Source organism: Symphodus melops (assembly GCF_947650265.1).
Source record: "Symphodus melops genome assembly, chromosome: 5".
Taxonomy (NCBI): Eukaryota; Metazoa; Chordata; class Actinopteri; order Labriformes; family Labridae; genus Symphodus; species Symphodus melops.
Window position 1 is genome coordinate 26,952,841 of NC_136695.1, and position 15,780 is coordinate 26,968,620.

At 39.0% G+C, this 15,780-nt stretch overlaps 3 protein-coding genes across 4 annotated transcripts; 2 read left to right on the forward strand and 1 right to left on the reverse strand.

Moving 5' to 3' along the window:
• Positions 1-34: 34 nt before the first annotated feature.
• Positions 35-4,087, forward strand: LOC306824166 (uncharacterized protein). Its single transcript, XM_079344186.1, has 7 exons — positions 35-192; positions 914-985; positions 1,077-1,178; positions 1,265-1,459; positions 2,347-2,507; positions 2,735-2,856; positions 3,775-4,087. The coding sequence occupies exons 1-7, from the start codon at positions 129-131 to the stop codon at positions 3,965-3,967; spliced, it is 909 nt and encodes a 302-aa protein (XP_079200312.1). The 5' UTR covers positions 35-128; the 3' UTR covers positions 3,968-4,087.
• Positions 4,088-7,929: 3,842 nt separating this feature from the next.
• LOC306824165 (C-type lectin domain family 17, member A-like) lies at positions 7,930-10,755 on the forward strand. The gene is made up of 6 exons (XM_079344185.1): positions 7,930-7,976; positions 8,788-8,886; positions 9,176-9,370; positions 9,517-9,674; positions 9,829-9,944; positions 10,409-10,755. The coding sequence occupies exons 3-6, from the start codon at positions 9,187-9,189 to the stop codon at positions 10,548-10,550; spliced, it is 600 nt and encodes a 199-aa protein (XP_079200311.1). The 5' UTR covers positions 7,930-7,976; positions 8,788-8,886; positions 9,176-9,186; the 3' UTR covers positions 10,551-10,755.
• A 1,267-nt stretch (positions 10,756-12,022) lies between these two features.
• On the reverse strand, positions 12,023-15,624 carry LOC306824542 (uncharacterized protein). Of its 2 annotated transcripts, XM_079344722.1 has the most exons (7): positions 15,568-15,624; positions 14,618-14,812; positions 14,290-14,406; positions 13,784-13,840; positions 13,453-13,632; positions 13,154-13,279; positions 12,023-12,835 (listed from the first exon to the last, which is right to left on the reverse strand). In XM_079344722.1, the coding sequence occupies exons 2-7, from the start codon at positions 14,792-14,794 to the stop codon at positions 12,770-12,772; spliced, it is 723 nt and encodes a 240-aa protein (XP_079200848.1). In that variant the 5' UTR covers positions 14,795-14,812; positions 15,568-15,624; the 3' UTR covers positions 12,023-12,769. The 2 variants fall into 2 exon arrangements, 1 of the variants encoding a protein (XP_079200848.1); XR_013779154.1 differs by lacking the exon at positions 15,568-15,624 and having other exon boundaries at positions 12,780-12,823; positions 12,910-13,279.
• Between the last annotated feature and the right edge of the window lie 156 nt (positions 15,625-15,780).

Below are 15,780 nucleotides of genomic sequence, written 5' to 3' on the forward strand. Positions count from 1 at the left end.
CTTTCTTGCCTTTCAAACCCAAACCACACTCGCCGTGACCACTGTTCACCACTTCTGCAGGAGTGCTTTGACCTTCTTCTCCTTGCTGTCAGATGAAGTGGCTATGATAGACTAAATCTGGTCAAACAATGGAGGAACAGCTGACTTACACGACAGTGACTTTCAAGGCTAGAAATGGGGATTATACACTTGGTGAGTCATGTTCATTTGTGCTTTATTGAGCACAACCTGACAAGTACATTTACTTATGTATTTAATAACTGATTTGAGATCCTTCTGTTGTGCTGAAGTGTTTCTATTTCTGTCACTTTGCAACAATTTGACCTGCCCTGACAGGATGAATAGGGAAGTGCATCCTATTTGTGTCTTAACATATATATATATTTTTTTCTTTTAAAGGAAGAGAGTTTAGCACTGACATACTTCTTTAGCAGTTTTGTTGTCTCAAGTATCTTCAATATTTTTTTGTAAATGTCAGGTTTTACAGTGTAGTCAGGGGCAGAGCCAGGGGTGGACAGGGCCACCCTGGACATCTGATTGGCTGCCCACAAAATCCTGAACAATGATGGATTATTCGTCTTGTCTGAAGTCAAAATGTGTTCATGTCCTGCATGTCAGTCCTGACTCTCCCTTTTTTTTTTTTTTTTTTACCCCACACTGTCTTACCAAATAAAGGTCAAAGCACAGAAATAACTTAAAAAATGTTTTTGACTTTAGACACAAACATTTTTGAGTAGTTCAAGAATAAAGATTTAAATATTACAACACATCTCTTTAAGGTTAAAACATTGACAGTATAAAGTTCAGTGGCTCTGAACTCGTTCTCTCTCTCTTGGTAAAGCTAGCAGACCAGGAAGCAACTTTTGAAAGTGGTAAAATTACTCATTTCCTTTTTTGTTTTCTTTTTTTGCAGAGAAACCAAACGAGCTGGAAATTATCTATGATGAAATCAAAGTTCAGGAGCAGACATGTCCTAACATCCCAGGTCATTCGTTTTTATCATGATGCATTTTTTTTAATGATGTGATAATTATTTGCTTATTGAAAACAAAAATGTTCCTGTTTATTTTTGGTAGAAAAGAAAGCTTGGCTGTGTTCTGTGTCTCATCTCGTGGCTGCATGCTTGGGGATCATTTGCGTCGTCTTGGCATCATACATCATCCTCCTCAAAATCCAAAGTATGTCTATCTGTTTCCAGACGCTGTGAAGGCTGAGCGACAGTAAAAGATGAACGTAGAAGTAATAATGTCATCCCTTATTTCAGTCCTCACAATCAAGTCGGAGCAGCTCGGAGAAAAGAACAACCTCACGGCTCTGAATCAGCGGCTGTGGTCGGAGAAGGACGACCTAAAGAGACAAACACAAGAGCTGACCAGAGAGAAAGACGGACTCAACTGGACCCTGGGAGTCATCCTGGAGTATGAGAAGTTTCCAGTCGATACCTTCTGCCCACAGAAAGGTGAAAACATCTGTTTTTAGGAAGGTCTGCGCAGATTGGTTCCCCAAATCGAATACATTAGAGCTTCTGTTGCAGGAAGTATTTGCCTTTTCATTACATTTTCTACGGCAAAGACGGATACATTTCCCTTTTCAGAAAACATGATCTGAACATGAACAAGATAGACAAAAAGATACTGCTTTGTGGCTTTGTGGGGGGGCGTCAAAATGACCAAACTGAAAGTTCCTTACAGGAGCTTTAAAGTTGACTTATTGTGCTGCTCTTCATTTTAAATCTTAGACTTAGACTGAACTTCATTGATCCTTTTGGGATGACTCCCTCAAGGAAATTTAGGAAAATCTCACACGTTACAATGTTGGATGACCATGAGGTAAACAACACATAGACTGGAACTATTAATGGACGAAGCCTCTTGGTGGTCCAGTCCCAAGCGGACACTCGACGACCTGCAGTAGTTTGCACTTGTGCATCGGCTTTATTTTTCAGCACTGGTATGGTAAGGTCACCACTTGGTATGTTGGGGTAATCCCAGGATGAGTCTACAGAGGGCGCTAAACTCACTAAACTTGTTCTGCAAATGTCTTGGGCTTGAATAGACAGATTCCAAATTTTAGATCAAGATCTTCCCCTGCCTTGTTCTTGGTCTTGACCCGGTCTCGAGCCCTAAATGTCTCGACCTCAGAGCACTCTGGTCTCTGGTGTGTTTTTGTCTCGGTTAGTGTGATCTTGACCACAACAATAATCTATTGTATGCTGAGCACTTTCTTTTTTTTAACAACGGGAGTCAAAGAAGCAGCTTTTTTGTAAATATTTATACTCAAGTTTGTTGTATGTATGATAGTGTGTGACTATGATAATGATTTAGTTGTTTCGATGTCGTTTTACAGCGTGTAAACCTTGTCCGGACAAGTGGGAGCTGTTTCAGTCACACTGTTATCGGTTTATGAAGGATGCTCCTTACAGTGAGTGGAATACCTGGAAGACTTGTCATGATGAATGCCGAAAATTGACTGCAAATCTGGTGGTGATAGAGAGCCAAGAAGAACAGGCAAGACTGACTCAGTTTGACTAAATTAGTGACTAAACTACATACAAATAATTCCATTTATTTAAAGATTATGCTTTCATCCTCTTTAAAACCATCCAATGATTCAAAGCTAACCAAATTCACATTTTCTGTGTTTCGATGTTTTTATTCATGTTTCCTGCATCTAAAACTTTCAATGTAATTTTGATTTAAAAGAAGAGACACTGAACACATTTTGTTCCATTTAGGAATTCATCAATAACCACACACAGGCATATAGTGATGAAAAGCACGGATACTGGATGGGCTTGAGCAAAGAGGATGTGACACAGTCCTGGATGTGGTTAGATGGAAGAAACCTGACTCTGGTGTAAGTGTCAAGAAAAAATCACACTGTTTTATAGATCGTTAAATCTGCCTTTTTAAGCTCAGTGAATCTTGTTGTAATTATCCAGACACATTATAAAACATCAGACCATCAGAATGCTGGCTGGCATTTTTTTCCCAATATGATACATATTTCTCCCCAGTATCACCGTGTTGTAGATCCGTGGTTCCCCACTTATTCCGTCGATCCCCACTTTTTTCAAATGAAAATATTTCCAACCCCCACCACCCCTCTCCATGCACATCAACACAACAACATATGCTGTATAAATATACACTAAACACACTGTCAGTCAGGTTCTTTGCTTCTTTGGTCTTATACACAGTACAGAGCAGAAGTGCAGAATATCAACTTCCTTTTAAAGTGGAAGAAACAAATGGCACTGCAACAGGAAACATATCATAGTTATGCAACATTTTTACCTCTAATGATAAAGAACTCCCTAAAAGGTTTAACCTTTTCTTAATGACTATCTTTCAAGATGTGTACTTCCAGTCTAGTCTGGCCTGTCTGGTGCTCTGATGTCATTTTTCATGTCCAGCTTTGATCTGTACTTTACTGACCTCCCGAAGTCCCAAAAAGTAAACCAAAAAAATGTGCGCGCACAAGTTAATATCTTGCACACAGGATTTTTTTTCTTTTTCTAGTATTTTGTATTGACTGAGACAACTGCAGAAAAAGAGACGCCACTCAGATAGGATGTGACAAAAGGATCTCTGTTATCTGCCATTTTAAAACATATTTTCTTGTTTTTGAGTCAGTAGGTTTGACATCTGGTTGTAGAATCTTTGTCAACCTTTTGTCACCAGGATGTCCTCTTATTAAAATTGCCACGATTCTGTAAACCAGTCCACCCCACAACGTCTTCCAGAGGATGAAATCATTGTTATTTTTCTTCAGGTATTGGAAGAACCAACACGCCAGCAAGAAACTGAACTGTGCTTTAACCTTGCCACTTGGAGATCCCCTCGCCAGGTGGCAGAAAACAAGCTGTGATATGTATAACCGCTACATCTGTGAAACCAAAGCCTTGATCCAACGGGACGAAGAAGAAGCAGCGCTCAAGAAGAGCATTCAGTTTATAAGAACCTAATTTAAATCCATCTCATTAATGTTTTTTTTTTTAATCGAAGCTAATTTAAATCATACTGTTTTATTATGTCTGTTCAGCTGGGGTTTTTTTTAAATTAAAGATGAAAACACATTTTCTATTCTTCTCGTCTTTGTTTTGCTCAGGTGTTTATTCCACTTCCCTTTTCGGTGTCATATTGGTGGTGGCTGTGGCTCAGGTGTTATGCGTCACTCCTGTGTAGGTGTGAGCTGTGGTTTAAAAGCGCTTTGAGTAGTCAGAAGACAAGAAAAGCTCTTTACGAGTCCAAGTCCATTCACCATTTCATATAGTTTGTGATACTCTACGTTATACTGACGGGGTTGTAATATTCTGTAACACTCATACTTGTCAATGGGAAGGACAAACAGTTACCTGGAGCCCACTCTAAAATGTACACCTGTGCGCCATGTGTGTATTCATCCCCTGCAGAAAGTAGACCCAAACAAATGCACAGATCTCCTGCTCAGGTTTTGTTTTCACTGGACATCTGTGACGGCTAACGATGAGCTGAAAGACTCTTCAAATGAGACTGATCATCAATGAAATTAATATATATATATATATATATATATATATATATATATATTAATATACCAATCATCAAAACCAGCAGAAGTAAACATGATTCATGCTTGAGGTCAGTTTCCTTTCATTCTGAAACAAAAAAATCGAGGACAGAAATGTCACACTACGTCTGCTTGTGACTCAGTGTTTGGAGTGTATGTCTCATGTATGAAGGCTTTGGTCCTCCAGGTGGACGGCCCAGGTTCAGATCCGGCCTGTGGCTTCTTTCCCTCATACTCCCCACATTGTCTCTCCCTAATCCAGTCTCCGATCTCTCCAGGGGAGACCCCAAAAGCCCCCCAAAATATTGGAAAAAACCCCCAATTCTGCGCATGGCAAGACTATAAAAAAAAAACTCATTCTTAGAGTTGCTCTGTGATTTCACATTGTGGCTTTTTAAAGTCACTTATGTTAGGTTTTTTTTTTTACGTTCCATCTCTTGAGTGTGTTGTGATACGACGATCTGAGCTTGTAGTGCAACATGTCTCTGTGCAAACAGTCAATAAAATGTCTCATCTTATCTTAAAAGAGGTTTGAAGACGGGACATCAACATCCCGTCCCATTCACCTGAAAGTATCACTGGGTAATACAGAGATGCTAGCACAGCTTTATACTCATCCTTGTTATTATTAAATAAGACAGTATGTCATTTTGTGTTTTGACCACTAGGGGGCAGAACACATTCATGTATTTTTTTTTTCTTGGACCTTTCTTGATGTGAATTAAAGATATCGATTGGTTTATTGCAATTTCACACAGTAGCTTAATTCAGCTGATGTGTGCTATGTAAATAAATGCAAGTGATGGGATGCAAGTAGCTCTAGGCCACATACAATTTTTCAAAGTAGCTCTCAGATGAATAAAGTTTGGAGACCCCTGCTATAGATTTGTGTAACAAACAAAGTCAGTGATATTTAAAGTTAGAGTTTGACAACCTTCATTTAAAGCTGTTAATGGCTCACGTGTAATGAAGGAGGAGTTTTATCATCATCGCTGGGTTAACTGACTCTTTGGGGTTTGGCCAACAAAAGCCTTGTGGTTATGAATTGTGCATCAGATACAGAGGTTAGTCCTCAACGCAGAGCAGCACAGCCTACGTGAGTTTGAAGCGACCTCAGCCTTTTACTGCATCTTCTCCTCCACTCTTTCTGGTATCTTTTCAATTTCACCTGTTCAGCATGTTGAGTTTGTCTAAAAGACCAAGACTGAGTTTATGTTGAATGTTTGTCCTTTATTGAATTATTATTGTTATTATTATTATTATTATTATTATTAATATTGTTATTATTATTATTATTATTGTTATTATTATTATTATTATTATTATTATTATTGTTATTATTATTATTATTATTATTAGTTTATTTAAAAGGGGACAGTGCAATTTTATAAAACACATGATTACACATGGTTAAAAGCCATAATTAGCCAGAAGGCTAGTTATCATCTGTCGTCCCCTGGCCGTGATGGGAAAAGGCAATAATGAATCCAGCATACATACACGTTTACTTTTCTATGAATCACATGTTTGATGCTCACTTTGACTAATGCAGCCTCCCTTAAGGCCAAATAAATAAACAATAATTTCTGATTATTAAGTGGACTTTTAGAGAAAAAGGCGAATTAAATGATTTAAAAAAATGTCTAAAGATATTGAAATAATGAAAATGTCATTTTTGTACCGGATGAAAATTAAAGTTTCATCCGGTACAAAATGACAGTAAGATGCTCTGTGGAGTTCAGGAAGTAAAAAGCTGCTCTGTACTTTTAACTGAACTTTTTTTAACCTGAATTTCTCAAAGTCCGAGTTTGTTACTGAAGCTGACAGAAGTTCAGCTTTCAGAGGTTCATAAGTTCAGAGGTTAATAACTACACCTGTCAGCTCCTTGTCTTGCAGCACTCTGGACATTTGTTTAACGCAGAATGAGGGGAACTCCTGAGAACAGATGACACGTGTGCTGATGAAAGGGATGACCACAATGCTACAATAGACCCACTCTGCTTGACATCGATAGTTTTGAAAATGTCCTAATAGTTTGTAAAGATTCAGAAAAGAGGAACTTCTCTCTGCTTTTCTTTCTGCATAAAAAATAGAAAAGAAGAAGAAGATTGTCAAAGCCTTCTGTCATTGTCAGCAGAGGGCATCAAGAAGAGACTGTTAAGGATGGAGGAAGACATCGCTTATGCCACAGTGATGTTTAAACAAAGAGGTAAGTGACTTCAAAGCTTATTTCACTCACACAGAAAAATCTATTGCTCTTGTTGTTCTTCTGACTAAAACCCATCCTTATAGCCGGCTTTGTTTGGAAGTTTCACATTGTTTAATCCAGTTGTTAGAATTACACAAATAAAATCAATGAGTGATTTTACTTGATGGGATTTGTGGACCTTGATCAGCTGTGGAGTAATGCCTTTAAATGTGGCTCACTCAGCATAGGATGAACAGCCTGTGTTATAAACAGTGACACGTAAGACTGCTGCATATTTAGTAATCAGAGATGGAGTAAGGAGAGTGACAACTTCACCATCAGGGAAAAATCAGGCTTCAACTCAATCAATGGAGTAAATAAGATGAGATTTAGAAGTGGGTATTACCTTAACGAGACTGAACATAAGAAACTCTGTATACCTGAGTTTACCCTGGCCATGTTACTGCTTTGCATCTTGTCTTTAATTTGCAGTGAAAATAGCCCTATTTGATTAAGTTTTTAATAACAGGCTACAGGCTGCAAAATACGTAGGGGGGTTCATCGTTTCAAACAAAAACAGAAATACATGCTGGTGTCTAAATAGAAAACAAAAGTACGAAATAAAGAAATCTCTCCTCTTTGAAGACAGTAAAAACTGAAGAACCTCCAAAATGATCACAATCTCAAACCTGCTGTCTGTTAATGTTAGGCCAACATCTCAAAGTGTTTTAAGCCGCTTCATATATTTTTGTCATTTCTACATAATGAGCACATCCTGTAGACATGATTTTAAAGCAGGGGGGAAGCGCAGTCTAGATAAATACACACTTTCATTAAGGAAGGAAGTGGCCTTAATAGTTCTGGACTTATTCAGAGCTCAGCTTTTGCAGGCTGAAGGATCTGTGTACAGTTTATAACATTCAAAATGATTCATCATATTGTTACACAACTTTTGACTCCATGAACAAGAAATAAAAAGAGGAAAAGTGTCTGGGGGGAGTTGAGCACCTGTGATGAGTAATATGCTGAAAACACTTTTTGTGAGGCATCTATAAAGAACAAGGAGAAGCAGAAATGATCAACATGTCATTCGAATGCCAAGTTGTGATGAATGACAAATATCAAATGTTTCTCCCTGGTTATTGTTTCTGTCATCTAGAGAAGAATAGAGAAGAAAAAGAGGAATCGACCATTTATTCAGAGGTGAAACCTAAAGGGCCCGCAGCTGCTCCACCAAGTAAGTCATCAGACGTGTTGGTTTTCTTTTTCCAAAATAAACCACAAAACATGCTGGTATTACAGGAAGGGGGAGGTGTCCCTTCTGTGTGGTCCTAAGTGAGACAGCTCTGTGTCAGAAGCTGTTTTGCTCGTGTACAGCAGCTTGTAAGTAACAGTTGCTCCGTGGTTAATTTCAATGAAGCCCCTTTACAAACTCAGGTTGTAGCTCTCTGAAGTCTGAATCTTCCTGAAGTAAGGTACGCACTCTTTTTGGGACACACAAGTCTTTATATCTGAGGTCCATTTTAAAATGAGCTGCTATGAACCTCTGTTTTCTTTAATAGTAGATGTGTGTTCCCATGTGCCAATCAACCTATGAAGTCAGTTGAATGAAAGGACGGTTATAAAGTTGCTCCAGCAGGTGTCACTATTGGGTTCAGGTCATGAATTGTGTGTCATTGTATGAACAGTTGTTGGAATCGAGCATAAGAAAGCTATGTGGACCAAAGTGGAATGGTAAATAAATCTTCCATTTATGGAAAAGATATATTATTTCACAGAACGCTCAGGAGCAACACAATACATATACATGTCCCCTACATGTCCCCTCAGTGGCTTTAAGTTATGGCTTAGTCGCTATACAAAAAAAATCTCTCGCAAAAGTTTCTCAGAATTGACCTCAACAAAATCAATTTGTGTCCCTTACGTGGGTCATCAGATTTGAGTTGGGTCAGGACGTTTTTTCTGCCTAAGCAAAGTGATCATTTGCTGACCTGATTATAATTTGAATACTGTAATTATTTAATCGTGATCTTTCTCATTACTTGCAGATGTTGAAACAGCTGGACGCTCTAAACAACATGTGCTGGTGGTGTGTTTGGGCATCCTCTTTGTCCTCCTGGTGACAAGCATCAGTACGATCATATACAGTAAGAGTCAAACTAAGAACATTCACCTGAACAATTAAAGCAGCTTGATGTGATGTAAAAATCAGGGGCTACTGAATGTGGGTGAATTTTTTCTGCATGCAAAGTGTTATTTTTGGTTCACTTTGCCTTTGTGACAACAACATGAAAAGCAATGTGTCTGCAGGATACCTGTCTCAAAAGTGTCAGCAATAAAGCATGTGTGCATCATCCGTCTTTGATAAAACCTGTGGCATCCATTCGTTAATGTGTTGTCTGACTACTTTTTGGCTCCCTCTCATTTTCCCCATAGTCACTGTGGTAATGTACAAACAGACCGCAAGCCTCAGTGACCTCAAGGCTGAAATTCAGCAGCTGAAAACAGAGAGGAAAGTCTTTGAGAATGAGACACAGAGGATGAGCAGAGTCACTGAGAGTCTCAACCGGACGCTGGACTTCATTCTGAAGTTTGACACCTTCCCAGTAAATGCCTTCTGTCCAAAGAAGAGTAAGTACTTCTTTCTAAGCATACCTATTTATTAACCAAAAATACAGACTAACTTGAGGCTAAGATGGAATAGGTAGAAGTTTAATCATCGATCGTCGTTTGATCTTGAATCTTCTTTAATTGTTGTCCTTTCTTCATGAATGCAGAGTGTCAGCCGTGTCAACAAGGCTGGACTCTGTTCCAGGGAAAGTGTTATCTATTTTACAATGAAAGAGCCAACCATTGGAGGACATGGCAAGGTAGCCGAACATACTGCCAAAACAAAGTGTCAGATCTGGTTGTTATAAATAGTCTCCAAGAACAGGTGAGCTCAACCACTTGAGTTTTAATTGTCTTAAGTCATATGTAGAAATAAATAGCCGAAAAAAATAAATAATTTTACACTCATTGATTAAATGATTAAACATTTTAAAACTTAAATGTGCGTATTTTATAATCAGCAACCGATATGTTTACAGCAATTCATCAGCAGGCACATCACATTTTACCACGATGTGTATCATGGCTTCTGGATTGGGTTAAGTAAGAATGGCCAAAACTGGAAGTGGGTGGATGGACGTGAAGAAACTTTAGGGTAAGAACTCATTTCATCGTCATGGTCACCCGCAGTCTCACAAACTGCTGAGTGGGTTTGCTAGTTGTATAAACTAGCAAATTATTATAGTTTAAAAACCATTACCTTTAGCGTTCAACCACTTCCTGGCAAAAATGTTCAATTAATACAAGTGTATAAAATATGGACAGCATAAACTCCTAGCTAATGAGCATTTCTGCAAGCTAGCACAAGTGTTAGCATGCTAATGGTTGTTTCTGTCTTATGTACGCTGGAAAATGGTTGATTGTAAACAGTGAAGCATGAGGCTTATCAAGTTTACATTTTTACCTTTTATTCGGCATGCTTGTGACTATTGATTTTATTTTACATTTTGATCAATGGGAGAGATGTGACATTTTTATCTGAAGTTAGCTTCCCACCTTTAGTGTGATTTTCTGTTGCCACAAGATGTTATTACTGATATCCATGTTGTTTGTTCAAAGGTACTGGATGACGCTCGGTACCTCTGGTCTGTGTGGGCTCATGATCCCCCAGAGGAATCATACAGCAAACTGGGATCCAGCAGAATGTAGATTTTTGAACAAATTCATCTGTGAGAGTGAAGCTCTGGATACGTCTGATTGATTCTTAATTAGAAGTCAGTTTTGTTTTCTTATAATATTCTTACTCTTGCTGTTTGTGCACTTTATCCACTTACAGATGGACTTTTTAAGTTGTCTGTCTACTCAAAGGGCTTTCACACCACAGACCACACCTCCCCTTTCTATCACTGATGACAGAGGCTGCTATGTTAAGTCATAAGTGTATTGAATGGGGAACTATAAGCGTGAGAAATGTCAAGTGCGGTGTGAGAATGGGTCAAATTGCGTGACTGTCACACTCAAAGCGTGACGCTTGGCAGCTCCGATTATTATAAACTAATCCATTCATACACATTCACACGCCACTGATATAGCAGCAGGAGCAACTCTGGGTTTAGTGTCTTTCCCGAGGACTCATCAAACATGAGGCTGCAGGAGCTGGGAATCGAACCGCTGACCTTCCGGTTGACAGATTCTACCAACTGAGCCAAAACCGCAAAAAAAACTATCCAGCTAGCAGTGAACGGCTAAAGACTTATTTATATGAATCCATCCATGCCTAAGGGCAACTTAGAGTCAGCAGTCAACCTAACCAGCATGTCTTTGGAGAGAGCAGAGACCCCATGCAAGCACATAGAGAATAGGCTAACTCCACATAGAGAGGCTCGAACCAGGAACCGCCTCGCTGTGAGGCGACAGACCTAACCTAAGCCCCAGGTAGATCAATTTTATTTTATTATTCATTTTGATATAGTCTTTGTTTTACTGTGCTTATTCTGGCCAATAAAGGCTTTTGTTCAACTGTCTTTATTAAACGTATTTTTCACAAGTGTTGATTACTGTATTTGATGGAATATCACTATCAGCCCCAAAAGTCCAATATCAGTCGAGCCTTAATTTATTCAAATCAAGCTGCTTTAATTGTTGAGGTGAACGTTCACAGTTTGACCCTCATGTGTTAGAATGAAACTTACAGTGTATGATATTTATGAAATATATATTTAATAAACATTGGTAGCATCCTGTACTCAGTGTCACTTACCTGCTCCGGCCAAGACTGAAGTTTTTTTTTACATTTCAATAAAATGTGGACACAGCAATATTTGGTTTTAGGGGCATTTTTTTACATTTTGATTATTATATTACAATGTTTTCATTTCATCAGCAGAAAGGAAAATATTTGCAAGCAGATTTAGGTAACGAAGACGAAAAACATTTAAGAGATGGTTTATTCTCTGTGGTTGACTTACAACACGTTGTGTTCTGATCTTACAACATGACCAACATGTACAAATGTGTGAAAACTTGTTCATGTGTAACGTTTAACTTTACATAACCTATTTTTTATTCAATGTATCTTGTTTTTTAAATTAATTTCATATGAAAAACGTTATACTTATTATAGAATGACTTGATTTTATTTTCCTGTTGAATGGTTTTACGTCATGATTAGTAGTCAGAAAACAAAAGCCGCCATTTCTCAGTCGTGCTTTGAGGTGTCATACAGAGATACAAAGTTAAAGAAACACGTAGCTTTCCAAACTTTTTTATTCATGCTTTTTAACGTGGCATGCTGGAGTAAAATAAAATCCACACCCTGTCAGTCCATCAGTGTCACACACGTACTGACTTCCCTTTACGCAACAACAATCTGACCTGTAGGCACATGGCGGGATAGACAATCATAACAGTCACATATAAAAATAAACGGAGAATATAAAGGAAAGTAGAAAAATATAAATGGCACATAAAAGAGTTTTAAAACAAAGTTTCTCAACTGGTCCAGACTCAGGACCCACCGCCAGCTCCATTCATCCATTACTAATAGAATTTACTACTCAGGATTGTGGGACTGAGCGGTGGATCCGATCCCAGCTGTCATTGGATAAGAGGTGAGGTAAACCAGCCACACTTACATTCACACCCATTTACAATTTAGAGTACCCAGTTGACCTAATGAGCATGTCTGTTGGGACTGTCTGTGCATGCACGGGGAGAACATGAACACTACAGAGAGAGAGAGGCTCCTGTCCAGTAACCTTCTCACTGTGAGGCACCATCACCACCAACTCCTTCATTGGAAATCGGGACCTTAATATCAGATATTTTTCAAAGAATTCGATTTTTTTTTTTAATGAAAAGTAAACATGTGACATGACAAAATAAACATGTTTTTAAAGTGCTTCATAGACTTTTAGACAAAAATAAAATCGAGGCAGGTTTCCTGCCTGGGCACTAACAGTGAAAAGCAGAGATTTTCATTCAGGCTGAAGGGTTACTGGTGACCTCCTCCAGCAGGGGTTTGTAGAGTCCAGGCTTCTCAGGACTCTGACAGAGAAGACAGAAGAACCGTATGAAGAGATGTGGACATAATCAACTCTGTGAGAGCATCACATTTGGACAGAGTGATTACACACATTGACTGTACATGGTAAATGGACTTGAGCTTGTATAGTACACTTTCACACCGTAAGTCACACCTTCACATTCACACACATTCTCTCACTGATGGAGGAAGCTGCTCTGTAAAGTGACCATCAATATAAACTAATCCATTCATACACGTTCACATTGGACACCTTGGACATGTTGCTGCAGGAGCCGACTCTAAGAACTGAGCCACAGCCTGGATGTGTAAGACTCTACCTTGTTCTCCTCTCTCTTCTTGATGCCACATAGAGCCTTGATCCCCAAGACAGCAGAGCTGATGACCACACAGAGCTCCAGGACGCACAGAACAATCAGCACGCCGTTGATGCTTCTCAAAAGCATCTGATGGGACAAAAGAAACAAAGAGCTGTTTAAAAGCTCTGAATATCTTTAGCAAGCTTCAACTCATTTTGAATAAAGCCAACTTGTTTTAAGTCTGTAAAATCATCACAGCCGTCTCATTTCCATTCCTCAGTCACACACAGCTTGTATTTTCATTTCCCCCCCACACATACCAGAATAATTGATTTGGCCTCCAAGCAATGAATCTGATCAGGAGATGGAGTTGTTGAAGTGCAACCATTATGTCGACACATCCACCACAACCAATCTTGGACAATGTTGATGCAGTAGAGCACGATGGCTGTAATGGAGACAACGACTCCTGAGAGATTCAGAATCACGTTGACGATAACCTGAAGAAAAAAAACATCTGTAAGTATGAACAACCACACACAGTGACTGTACATGACACCCTCTTCTTTATGGTCTCTGTATAACAACAGATTAAAACCTGATGATTCAGTGAAAGCTAACAGGAGGATATTATAAAGCTGCTGAACTCACCAGGCAGGGACTTGGACGCTTCTGAGACACGACGCTCACGACACCAAATAAGATGAACTAAAGACAGAAGAGACAGAAAGATTTAAACTCTGATACCCATAATTCATTTCTAATATCTTCTACTTTACTGATAATATTAGTCATTGTTGGTTCCAGTGTTTTGTATCCATTCAATTTTGAAGTCAATGTGAACAATCGTGCTGTGTGCTCTGGATTACTCTCATCTTAAAGGTACAAATCACTTTGTCACAGTTTGACCATAGAGTGCTCACAAACATTCAACAAGATCCACAGAAGAACTACTTTCAATAGGTTTAAGTTTGAAGATGAACCTTTGACCTTTACTTTGAGGTTAGAGACAGGGTCGATGGACTGGTGAGAGGATGTACTCTTTGTTTATCTCAGACACTTGTAGCTTATGGCTGTCCTGTAGGAGAAAACTGGCAGCTGAACGGAGCAGCCCCAATAACAGCATACAAAAACCAACACAACATGAGTTTGCTTACCAGTCCTCCCATCCAAAAGGGATACATGGTCTCTTCCATTTGCCAGGAGCCAGACTGAGCGTTAACGAGGATTGCTCCAAGTCCGATGTTCAGCAAACCAATCAGAATTTGCAGAGTCTGAGGGGGAGCAAACACAGTATGAGCGCCTCACACCTGTACACTTTAAATGCAGTGACCAGGTGTCATGGCTCAAGTCATCTGGAGAACAACACTGGGGTGCAGAGAGGCCTGTGATAGGACCTCCGTCTCATACTTTCATAGTTCACTCAATGCTCCGATCAGACGGTTGTTTTCACAGAGCAGCTTCAAACATGAGCTTGTTACTCACCCCCAGGACTGACTGAGAAGTGCCCTGGACCCTCTTCAGGAGCTGGGACACCGAGCAGCACACTGGGCTGTAACAAAGGCCTTTGAGGATTTGGCATATTGGAGGTAAAACACTTTGGGGGTCCGAGGTCAAAGTGAGCACTGTGACCCCGTCAGCCTTGGTCATGGTCACAGACATCCTGTCCACCCCGACAGACTGAAAAGACAAGAGAGTAACTGCAGAATCAGTTTGCTGTTTCTTATTCCTTAAAACAGTTACAAGCTGAAGCTAAACGTCAAAGTCGTCCTCATTTTCTTTTTTATATGTTTTGCTCGGTGTCTGGCCTTTTCTGCAGGCTGACATTTATCTTCTGTTCCCTCTGACCATAGTAACACAGAGTCAGTTAACTTTAGCTACTTTAAAAAAAAATAAAAATTAAACCTTAAAGTGATTTTGTGAACCAATCTGATTATTTATCATATCATAAGCGCTCTTTCTGACTGCACATTTACAATGTCTTTATTTGAGACGTCTAAATTGAAGTTTAAAAGCTCATTTACTGATTGTATATTTATGTTTTACATTTGTTAATTTACTTTGTAGTTATTTATTTACGTAAGCCATATTTGTTCACATTATTACAGATGCGCATTCTAGTAAAAAAAAATCACAGATCAGGATCTCGTAATTATGACGTCTAATTTTATTTCTTTGGTGAATGCAAAGAAAATACATATTATACATTATAGTAGTTTTTTATTTCTTGTGGTTTTTTTTCACTGTTTAAATCTATAAAATTCTTTACATGTAACCTTAAACTTAAGTATTTGGTACCCTTCAACAGGAAGCCTCAGCTGAGCAGTTATTTTATTTAAACTTCTACAACACAAATAAAGATGTTATCATGACACTCAGGCATAAAACGACTGTTCTCAATGTGATTTAATAACTTTAAAGCTTTCAGTGGTCACAGGTTGTTTAATGGGAACAACCTCGAAGTTGCGTTAGTCCGTCCCTCTCACATAAACTTGTTCTTTTATTAGGAGGACAAGAAGACACACCCACGCACGTCCCATATCTTCTACTCTCTCAATTGTGTTAGTGCTCAGTGTTGCCACTAGCGGCCGGAGGCTGTACTGCATGATCATATCGTCTCAGTTTAATTCTGACCTTTAATACAGTTC

What these genes read in the sequence shown, in the direction of transcription:
- LOC306824166 (XM_079344186.1), top strand. Translation starts at nt 129, where the DNA reads ATGGAGGAACAGCTGACTTACACGACAGTGACTTTCAAGGCTAGAAAT. An exon ending in TACCTTCTGCCCACAGAAAG is followed by an intron (nt 1,460 to 2,346) that starts GTGAAAACATCT and finishes GTCGTTTTACAG; the next exon opens with CGTGTAAACCTTGTCCGGAC. An exon ending in TAGAGAGCCAAGAAGAACAG is followed by an intron (nt 2,508 to 2,734) that starts GCAAGACTGACT and finishes TGTTCCATTTAG; the next exon opens with GAATTCATCAATAACCACAC.
- LOC306824165 (XM_079344185.1), top strand. Translation starts at nt 9,187, where the DNA reads ATGTACAAACAGACCGCAAGCCTCAGTGACCTCAAGGCTGAAATTCAG. An exon ending in TGCCTTCTGTCCAAAGAAGA is followed by an intron (nt 9,371 to 9,516) that starts GTAAGTACTTCT and finishes TCATGAATGCAG; the next exon opens with AGTGTCAGCCGTGTCAACAA. An exon ending in TAAATAGTCTCCAAGAACAG is followed by an intron (nt 9,675 to 9,828) that starts GTGAGCTCAACC and finishes ATATGTTTACAG; the next exon opens with CAATTCATCAGCAGGCACAT.
- LOC306824542 (XM_079344722.1), bottom strand. Translation starts at nt 14,794, where the DNA reads ATGTCTGTGACCATGACCAAGGCTGACGGGGTCACAGTGCTCACTTTG. An exon ending in AGGCCAAATCAATTATTCTG is followed by an intron (nt 13,280 to 13,452) that starts GTATGTGTGGGG and finishes TTGTCCCATCAG; the next exon opens with ATGCTTTTGAGAAGCATCAA. An exon ending in AGAAGAGAGAGGAGAACAAG is followed by an intron (nt 12,836 to 13,153) that starts GTAGAGTCTTAC and finishes CTTCTCTGTCAG; the next exon opens with AGTCCTGAGAAGCCTGGACT.